General features: G+C 42.6%; 1 protein-coding gene across 1 annotated transcript; it reads left to right on the forward strand.

The window, feature by feature from the left end:
- The first annotated feature begins 382 nt into the window (after positions 1–382).
- LOC139407559 (ras-related and estrogen-regulated growth inhibitor-like protein) lies at positions 383–9,882 on the forward strand. Its single transcript, XM_071151384.1, has 5 exons — positions 383–804; positions 4,609–4,665; positions 7,456–7,529; positions 8,546–8,694; positions 9,346–9,882. Exons 1-5 carry the CDS (start codon positions 753–755, stop codon positions 9,629–9,631), a joined length of 618 nt encoding a protein of 205 aa, XP_071007485.1. The 5' UTR covers positions 383–752; the 3' UTR covers positions 9,632–9,882.
- The last annotated feature ends 738 nt before the right edge of the window (positions 9,883–10,620 follow it).

Here is a 10,620-nt window from a genome sequence, read left to right on the forward strand (position 1 = left end):
TATGTGGTGGGAAGCTGAGGGGAGACGGATTGTTTGACATCTCATCCAAAACAGCTCAGTTCGATGTCAGAGTATGATCGATGTTTTGATACAGAGTGTTGATGTCATACAGTGTTAATCCTGGACTTTCCCACTAGCATGGCCACTAGCAACTCACCACCGGAACTTCTTCAATGTGTGCACTGTGGATTGTATGTAAATTAATGTATTCATCTGTATGCACCATGAAGTACAACTAAATACATTACAGTATATGAACAGTAATGCTATAGGTGAATAAGGGGGAGGGAGCTGAACTTCAAAACAATGAAACCGTGTAGAGAACATTCACCCAATGGGAAAAGACAAACATCACATGGTGAAAAGAGGCATAGAATACTGTACAGACGGAGATGAAAGCATAAAGAGCGGATAGAAAATATTTACTTCAGTGACTTTGAAGTAACCTCCACCTTAGTGGGAGAAAAGACGCAGAGGAGAGAAAGAAACAGACAGAGGATATAAAAAGGCAGACAAAAGGAGAGAGATAGGAATTAAGAGTGGGAAAGAGATAGTGGAGAGTGAGAGAAAAAGAGGGATGTGCGTCTCGTGAGAGGGAAGCATTTGTGAAACCACTCTTTGAAGGGGCAGTCCACACTCTGTTGCTCTCAAGACCAAAAGGCATGTTAGTGTGCTAAAGCTAACCATCTAACACCATAGCACAGCACAGGACTGGACCAGAGTGAGATCAGAGGAGAGAAATCAAGAGCGACATGAACGACATCAAACTGGCCCTGCTGGGCAGTGAGGGCGCTGGGAAATCAGGTGAGAGATCCACCGGGGAGCAGAGAAATCTCTAGGTCAGATAGAGCCCCTGTGCCTGGAGGGAGGGGAATATATGGTAGTCAATATGCGGGGGGGGGGGGGGGGGGGGTCTGTAATCTAATCGATCTTCTAAAGAGAAACAAGTTCAAGATCAAAGTCATACAAGTACACACCTGTATGTCTGTGGGAGCATGTAAATAATGGTTTCATCATACAGAATTTGGAGGACTACACAGCATTTCATCACGTGGCTCCAAATTGACTTCGATATGATGGTTATTATGGTTATAACTCTATTTCTTGAACTGCATTTGTATTTCTATTTATTATGGATCCCCATTAGCTGCTGCTTTCTGAGGTCCAGCAAAATTAAGGCAGTTTATATCATTTTAAAACATTACAATACTTTCACACATTTCATAACACACTGTGTCAACCAATAATTGTTGGTTAAGGGCTTTAAGTAAGCATTTCATGGTAAGGTCTACTACACCTGTTGTATTCGCTGCATGTGACAAATATATATATATTTTTGATTATATCAATATTTGCACATGAAGCCCTTTTCACCGCCTTTTCCCTCAGAATTTATTTTACTGACACAAAAGATCCCACCATGTCGAATGAACAAATTATCGGTCGACATTTATGCAGATACACCGAAACTTCCTGTTTCCATCACAGCTCTTATTTATTTTATACAATATGACTTTACACACATTAAACCTGTGGAAGGAAACGTGGTTACTGTGGTGGTATCCTAAAAGGCACATTTGTACCATAATCATTATCATATTTATGTTTAAATATCTGTGATTTTGCATTGATTCCTTCATGTTATGCTACATAAACATAAATAACATTCATTTTTCTAAACTAATCAATACAGTTGTTTTTTTTGCACCCGTTACTGAAATGGTTGTTCCAGTTTAAATGGCGTAGTTAGTTTCGTCACATTGTCTCTGAACCTGGAAGTCAGTGAATGAAGGTTGCTGGTAAATAATAATTCCACCTGTTGGATAGTCCAACTCTGGCTGGATTCCAAAATGAATTACTTATCCCTTTGCAAGCTAGCATTGTGTGAATTGCAGGTAGGTTTGCACAATTCTGGAAACTTTATCATGGTTGGAACTGGGATGGAATAAGCAGGTAATGTGAAAAATTACTGCAATCTGATGTGGCATGTAAACCATGAGTTTCAGCCTACTGTATTAGGGTAAGCACAGACCCTCAAAATAATGCCTTATGAGATGTATTTTATTGTTATAATTACTTAAATTTGAATGACAAAATTCACCTAGATCCTCGCTCGGTGAAGGCCACAGGGCTAAAAATGTCTCTGTCATTATCAAATACAGTAATGGGTGGTAACTCTACAATTCACTCTAAAAGGCAAGGCACACTGGGAAATTATTTTGGAGGCATGGCTTAATGGGGGCATGGCTTTCCGTTAGTTGTTTTTGGCCACCCGTGAGTGAAAGTGTTGTGCCAGTTTAAGTAGTCTATGGTAGAGGTAAACATTTTTGTCACTTACAAAGAAAAAATTGCTTTTTATTGTGGTTCTACCCTACAAAGGCTAAATGTACATTTTCTAAATGCATACCTGTGGACTACATGTAAGAAAGGTACTATCTGAGGCATGAACAAGGGTACAATCATGTTCCTATAGCGGAAGGCACAAAAGATGACCTTACAGGGTACCACCCCAGTGACAAGTGTCTGTAGCTCTTTAAGAACAAATTGTATCCTTTATTTCTGAGAGTGTATGTGGGCGCATGTAAATAGTTGTTTAATCTCACTGTTTTTCATAATTTATCCCACAATGTGATAATATATGGGAGTCCCATTCAGATATGGAGGGGAGTGTGGTCTGAGAAAACAAATCCGTTATGAGGGGTCAATCAGTGTAACTCTTCAATATGAGTATTTAGTCACATATAGTACTGGATATGCAGAATGACCCTTGATCAAATATATGGCTGTACACATGAATGGAAAAGCATCACGTAATATCTCCAGATATTAATGTAATAAATATATCTCCAGATATTAATGTAATTAATATATCCCCAGATATGAATGTAATAAATATATCCCCAGATATGAATGTAATTAATATATCCCCAGATATGAATGTAATAAATATATCCCCAGATATGAATGTAATAAATATATCCCCAGATATGAATGTAATAAATATATCCCCAGATATTAATGTAATAAATATATCCCCAGATATGAATGTAATAAATATATCCACAGATATGAATGTAATAAATATATCCCCAGATATGAATGTAATAAATATATCCCCAGATATGAATTTAATAAACATATCCCCAGATATGAATGTAATAAATATATCCACAGATATGAATGTAATAAATATATCCCCAGATATGAATGTAATAAATATATCCCCAGATATGAATGTAATAAATATATCTCCAGATATGAATGTAATAAATATATCCACAGATATGAATGTAATAAATATATCCCCAGATATGAATGTAATAGGGAAATACAATATTTCAGTGAATACTAATGAAAATGATCACAATCTTTATTATTTGCATCAGCTTCTCTGAGGGACTCGTGAGTGAAAGAAACCCCATATATTTTCCAACAATAAATCAATTGAAATGAACTTGGTAGGGACAGTGACTGTGCAGTCGTTTTTCATTGTCTGGACTTGAGGGAGGCAGGGGGACTCATTAAGAGTCTTGTGGCTGCATGGCGCCCTGTCTGGTAAATATCAGTATTCAGTGAGTCACTGCAGCCTTCGGGAGCCCAGAGCCCATCAGTGCACACCGTAGCAAAACATTTTGCAATGGAAAATGTTTTTCAATGAAAACAAGTGTTTCTTATTGGACAAGTGCAGGTTAGCCCCTCCCTGTTGCAGACCATTTTCCGTTTGGTGCCTAGTGAATACGACCCTGGTATATGTGTTTAATAAAACAGCAGGGTGTACCATTGCCCCTGGCACACTGCACTGCAGAGTGGTTTCTGTGGAGATGCACCGACTGTGTTGTGAGGCTAGAAGCCCAGAGACTGCAGGGATCTGTGTGCGAGTGTGACAGTGAGTGTGAGAGAGAGGGAGTGAGAGAGACAGTGAGTGTGTGAGGGAGAGTGCTGCCATTAAGTTACTGTATATTTAACAATAAATATTTTACATTGTAGGCATGTATCGGTCTGTTTCTGTGTTTCTGCCAGTATGTGTGTGTGCTTGCGTGTGTGCATTTGTGTGTGTCTGTGTGTATGCGTGTGCATTACTATATGTGTGTGTATGAGCATGTGTGGGTGCAAGTGGACTGGAGCGCTTCAACCAGAACTCAGTAAAACTCAACCTGGGGCTTCAATTGAGTCTGACGGCTGTGACCTCATCTCTCACAGAGAGGGTAGTGTGTTCAGAATCTGGAAAGGGAGAACGAGCAGAAATAGCCAATTTTGCTTGCCAAATATGCACACATCCCTCGAGGTAAACCCATCGAGGCCAAACCTTTCATGTGTGGGGTTAGATGAAACCCCTGATTCCTCAGGCTTTTGGAACCCTCATCAAGCCTGCACCCTCACCAAGCCTGCATCCCAAATGACACCCACCGTATAAAGTGCACTACTATTGACCAGGGCCCATAGGGATCAGGTAGGGCCCATAGGGATCAGGTCAATAGTAGTTAACATACTGTAAATAGGGAGCCATTTGGGACACAACCTCAGCCTGAGGGATCATATGAAAATGCATTTTCCTCCACTGGACAAACTGTAACCTTGTTTTCTTTTTAATTGGTTGATTTCCTCCAGCTGTCCTGGTGCGGTTTCTGACCAAGCGCTTCATCGGGGAGTACGCCTCCAACACGAGTAGGTGCTCCACACAGGCCCACACATTATATCATGGCCATAGTGTTGTTCACATACTGCAAACACACAGGCCCACAGCCCCACGATATCATGGCCATAGTGTTGTTCACATACTGCAAACACACGGCCCCACAGGCCCACAGGCCCACGATATCATGGCCATAGTGTTGTTCACATACTGCAAACACACGGCCCCACAGGCCCACACATTATATCATGGCCATAGTGTTGTTCACATACTGCAAACACACAGGCCCACAGCCCCACGATATCATGGCCATAGTGTTGTTCACATACTGCAAACACACGGCCCCACAGGCCCACAGCCCCACGATATCATAGCCATAGTGTTGTTCACATACTGCAAACACACGGCCCCACAGGCCCACACATTATATCATGGCCATAGTGTTGTTCACATACTGCAAACACACGGCCCCACAGGCCCACACATTATATCATGGCCATAGTGTTGTTCACATACTGCAAACACACGGCCCCACAGGCCCACACATTATATCATGGCCATAGTGTTGTTCACATACTGCAAACACACAGCCCCACAGCCCCACGATATCATGGCCATAGTGTTGTTCACATACTGCAAACACACGGCCCCCACAGGCCCACAGCCCCACGATATCATAGCCATAGTGTTGTTCACATACTGCAAACACACAGCCCCACAGCCCCACAATATCATGGCCATAGTGTTGTTCACATACTGCAAACACACGGCCCCACAGGCCCACAGGCCCACGATATCATGGCCATAGTGTTGTTCACATACTGCAAACACATGGACCCACAGGCCCACAGCCCCACGATATCATGGCCATAGTGTTGTTCACATACTGCAAACACACGGCCCCACAGGCCCACAGCCCCACAGGCCCACAGTCCCACAGGCCCACAGGCCCACGATATCATGGCCATAGTGTTGTTCACATACTGCATCAGTGGAGCAAAGTATCACAGACACACTACCGTTCAAAAGTTTGGGGTCACTTAGAAATGTCCTTGTTTTCCATTAAAATATACATGAAATTAGTTGCAAAATGAATAGGAAATATAGTCAAGATGTTGACAAGGTTATAAATAATGATTTTTAATTGAAATAATAATTGTGTCCTTCAAACTTTGCTTCGTCAAAGAATCCTCCATTTGCAGCAATTACAGCCTTGCAGACCTTTGGCATTCTAGTTGTCAATTTGTTGAGGTAATCTGAAGAGATTTCACCCCATGCTTCCTGAAGCACCTCCCACAAGTTGGATTGGGTTGATGGGCCCTTCTTATGTACCATACGGTCAAGCTGCTCCCACAACAGCTCAATAGGGTTGAGATCCGGTGACTATGCTGGCCACTCCATTATAGACAGAATACCAGCTGACTGCTTATTCACTAAATAGTTATTGCGTAGTTTGGAGCTGCACTTTGGGTCATTGTCCTGTTGTAGGAGGAAATTGGCTCCAATTAAGCGCCGTCCACAGGGTATGTCACGGCATTGCAAAATGGAGTGATGGTCTTCCTTCTTCAAGATGCATTTTACTCTGTACAAATCTCCCACTTTACCACCACAAAAACACCCTCAGACCAACACATTGCCTCCACCATGCTTGACAGATGGTGTCAAGCACTCCTCCAGCATCTTTTCATTTTTTATGCGTCTCATGAATGTTCTTCTTTGTGATCCGAACACCTCAAACTTAGATTTGTCTGTCCATAACACTTTTCTCCAATCTTCCTGTGTCCAGTGTCTGTGTTCTTTTGCCCATCTTAATCTTTTATTTTTATTGGCCAGTCTGAGATATGTATTTTTCTTTGCAACTCTGCCTAGAAGGCCAGCATCCCGGAGTTGCCTCTTCACTGTTAATGTTGAGACTGGTGTTTTGCGGGTACTATTTAAGGAAGCTGCCAGTTAAGGACTTGCGAGGCGTGTGTTTCTCAATCTAGACACTCTATTGTACTTGTCCTCTTGCTCAGTTGTGCACCGGGGCCTCCCACTCCTCTTTCTATTCTGGTTAGATTTAGTTTGTGCTGTTCTGTGAAGGGGGTAGTACACAGCGTTGCACGAGATCTTCAGTTTATTGGCAATTTCTCGCATGGAATAGCCTTCATTTCTCAGAACAAGAACAGACTGACGAGTTTCAGAAGAAAGTACTTTGTTTCTGGCCATTTTGAGCCTGTAATCGAACCCACAAATGCTGATGCTCCAGATACTCAACTAGTCTAAAGAAGGCCCGTTTTATTTATTCTTTAATCAGAACAACAGTTTTCAGCTGTGCTAACATAATTGCAAAAGGGTTTTCTAATGATCAATTAGCCTTTTAAAATGATACATTTGGATTAGATAACACAACGTGCCATTGGAACACAGGAGTGATGGTTGCTGATAATGGGCCTCTGTACGCCTATGTAGATATTCCATGAAATATGACCATTGTAGCTGGAAATGGCAGATTTACAACATTAACAATGTCTACACTGTATTTCTGATCAATTTGATGTTATTTTAATGGACCAAAAATATGCTTTTCTTTCAAAAACAAGGACATTTCTAAGTGGCCCCAAACTTTTGAACGGTAGTGTATGTGCAGTGGTATCTCAACACCAATAAATGTTTATCAAATGTTATTATCCATCTGCCTAATTATGGTGTAGAAATTACACCTGTGCTTCTTGTTCTTAAAGCAATCACTGCACATCAACTCATACACGTGTATGTACCCTGTACGGGTAAATAGGGCTAGTTTACTCACACGTTTCTAATGGATACTTTCTATGTTCTAGATTCCCTGTATCGTAAAAGACTATCCATTGACGGTAGACAGCTGAACCTGGAGGTGTTTGACCCTTGCTCTCAGGTACAACAGAAAATCTCCAAACAGCAGTATTTTAACAAAACAAAAAAAAAACTGTCATAGCGTTTAGGTAACGTTATTGTAACATTGTTGAAACATTGTGCATCAATGGTAGACAGCTGAACCTGGAGGTGTTGGACCCTTGCTCTGAAGTACAACAGAATACAACATAGGCCAAATCTTCCTAAACAACACCTGTCACAACATTGGGGTAGCATTGTACTGCACTCACGTGACCTGGTTTTCCCCTTGCACAAACCCCAGGAGCAGTCTAATGTTTACTTTCCGCAGGCACATGGACGATCCATACCTTAGAGTTTTAAATCCGATGGGATTTACGAGTGTATCCCAAGGCAGTGAGTGCCAATGAGTCTGCCTTTGAAGAAAGAGAGCCATACAAGCTGTTCTGTGCATAGCCAACCAGGCCAGAGACCCCAGAGGGTTTTTACTACAAAGTTCTGCTTTATTGGAACACCCTGAGGCTGAGGCCCAGAGGGGGAAGGCCAATCTATTGTACTTTTCTGCTAAAGCTAAGACGTAAGAGGAATGCTAGAGTGGCTTTAGATGCATTGTCCCATGGCTCGATCTTTAAGACCACCACCCTCATAAAGAAAAGCCACGTCATTAAAGAGAGAAACAGAGAGAGGTTGGTGTGAGCCTGGATGTTCACTGCTCTGCAGCACCTGTAACCAAGGGGTACGGCGTGTGAAAGAACTACTTGTCTTTTGCCATATACACCACGGTCTCTGTTTTGATACAGGACTGATTTGATCTTATTTAACCTAAAAATGATTAATGCGGAGATTGTATGATGCACAGAATGAATCCTGAGAGAAAATGTCAGTATAATTTTTGAGAATTTAAGAAGAACACATCATAATCATGTTCATAAACAAAAATGTATGTTTCTTATTAGATCAGATAGTCCCTACCTTGTTTCAGTCCGTTCTCTTCTGTTTTGTGTCTAAAGAACACGTCTCAGTGTTGAGCTACCTAACTGTGGCAGTGTTGTTTGACAGGGAACTGAGGCTAGGTGTATAGTGGAGGAGCCGGTGGACTGGGCTGATGGTTTTGTGGTGGTGTACAACATCAGCGACCGAACATCCTTCATCAATGCCGAAAACATTCTGCAGCAGATCAGAGAGACACGTATTGAGAACTGCAAAGGGTGAGAGCTCCTCTGAACAGGGAATTACATTTTTGGGAGGCTTGGTGAGAGGCAAAACCATTTGTAAGTCCATGTAGTACCTCTGTTTCTCTTAAAAAAAGAGTGGAAATCACACTCTTTTCCTATTTTTTTGTTCTTTGTTGGACAGCGCAATGAGATGGGGAGACAGACTGGGTGAATGGCAGAGTTATAAGTCTCAGGGTGCGTTTTGTAACCCATGCCCAGAGGGGCAAGGCATGCATCTTCTCTATAAGCCAAACAGACTGAGCAAGGGCATGAATCTGGGCCACCCATATACATCAAACTGTCATAGACAAAAACATCTCAGTAAGGTAGTGGGAATGGGCTTAATTTAGATAGAGCAGCATATCTCAGGAGCTCAGTGGTTTGTAATGGCAGGATTTCCAGACCTACAGTAAAAGGCTTGCTTGTTTTAGTCCCGCCTACTAATAAAACTAGCCTAAAAACATTAAGAAACCATGTGTGGCATGAATTCAGTTAGTCGTTGTCATACGCTTGAACTTTTCCCTCATATGAGATGCTAATGCCCTATCTTCTGATACCTGCTTTGATACCTAGTCAAACTAGAAGCACACCTCGATTCTCCAAATGAAAATACACTGACTCTCAGTCTCTGCTTCACTCTGCCAGGGAGGTGGAGGTGCCAGTCTGTCTTGTGGGCAACAAGCAGGACCTGTGCCACGCCCGGCAGGTTTGTGAGGAGGAGGGCCGCTCGCTGGCGCAGGAGAACCGCTGCCTTTTCCAGGAGGTGTCGGCGGCCGAGAGCTACCAGGAGATCTCCAACCTCTTCACCCAGCTCATCAGAGAAGTGATGGAGCACCTCAAGTACCGCGCCGACCGACGCTGCTACAGCAGCTCCAAGTCCATGGCCAAGCTCATCAACAACATGTTTGGCAAGAGGAGGAAGTCCGTGTGATATCCCCAGAAAGACGGGCTGGGATTGGCTGAGAGAGACAGAATGGCCTAACTAGGACTACAGTTGGACTCCGATAGTAAGGATAATGGTGAAGAGGATTCCCCCATAAACCCCCCTTTAAAGGCTCAGGGTAGCGGTTTTGATCTTTGATCTCCATAGCTTCTTCATACTGTATCAAATAATTTCCGGGTAACAATAAATTACTTACTTTAATTGTTTTCGGTTACAATTGTCCTCCAAAAATAATAAAATGCTTTTTGCTAACCACAATTTTTCAAGAAATTTCTTCCAGACTGTCTGGGCTTGGTCTTATGCCGCGTTCACGTGCTTGTGGGAACTAGGAAACTCTGAAATTCCTGACTTGCTAACTGATTGTAGTTACACATGTGCCGTGTTCAACCAGTTAGCAAGTCTGACATTTGAGTTTCTTAGTTTCGACTAGCACGTGACGCGGTATTAAACGCCTGGTGGGGAATGGGACAAGTTAGCAGGGGAAGGGGGAGAATAACCACAGCCCAGTTGAAATAGCAGGGATTTGTAAGCTTAACACAAGTTCATAATGGCAGAGAGGTTTGAACATATCTGTTATTGGTCTATTAAAATCAGTTGGGGGCAAAAAGATCATGCATAACCTGCTGACACAAAGGTCCTGTTGATCATATTTTCAACCATCAACTACTGAGAAGTGACGCTGATTAAAACGTTTATACGTTTTACTGTGTTGGCTTCATCGGCTATTTTGTCAGTGTTTTTTTCCCCCAAGGTGGATGTAACCATAGAGATGAGTCCTTTAACTAACTGGGCTCCCGAGTGGCGCAGCGGTCTAGGGCACTGCATCTCCGGCATCACTACAGAACCTGGTTTGATTCCAGGCTGTATCACAACCGGCTGTGATTGGGAGTCCCATAGGGTGGCGCACAATTGGCCCAGCACCGCCCGGGTTAGGGCGTAGGCCTTCATTGTAAATAAGATTTTGTTCTTAATGGACT

This window comes from Oncorhynchus clarkii, chromosome 4 (assembly GCF_045791955.1).
Source record: "Oncorhynchus clarkii lewisi isolate Uvic-CL-2024 chromosome 4, UVic_Ocla_1.0, whole genome shotgun sequence".
NCBI classification, from domain to species: Eukaryota; Metazoa; Chordata; class Actinopteri; order Salmoniformes; family Salmonidae; genus Oncorhynchus; species Oncorhynchus clarkii.

Bases quoted from the DNA above. Each gene is read 5' to 3' on its own strand.
- LOC139407559 (XM_071151384.1), top strand. From the start codon at position 753: ATGAACGACATCAAACTGGCCCTGCTGGGCAGTGAGGGCGCTGGGAAA. The intron at 805-4,608 runs GTGAGAGATCCA...GATTTCCTCCAG, and splicing joins TGAGGGCGCTGGGAAATCAG to CTGTCCTGGTGCGGTTTCTG. The intron at 8,695-9,345 runs GTGAGAGCTCCT...TCACTCTGCCAG, and splicing joins CGTATTGAGAACTGCAAAGG to GGAGGTGGAGGTGCCAGTCT.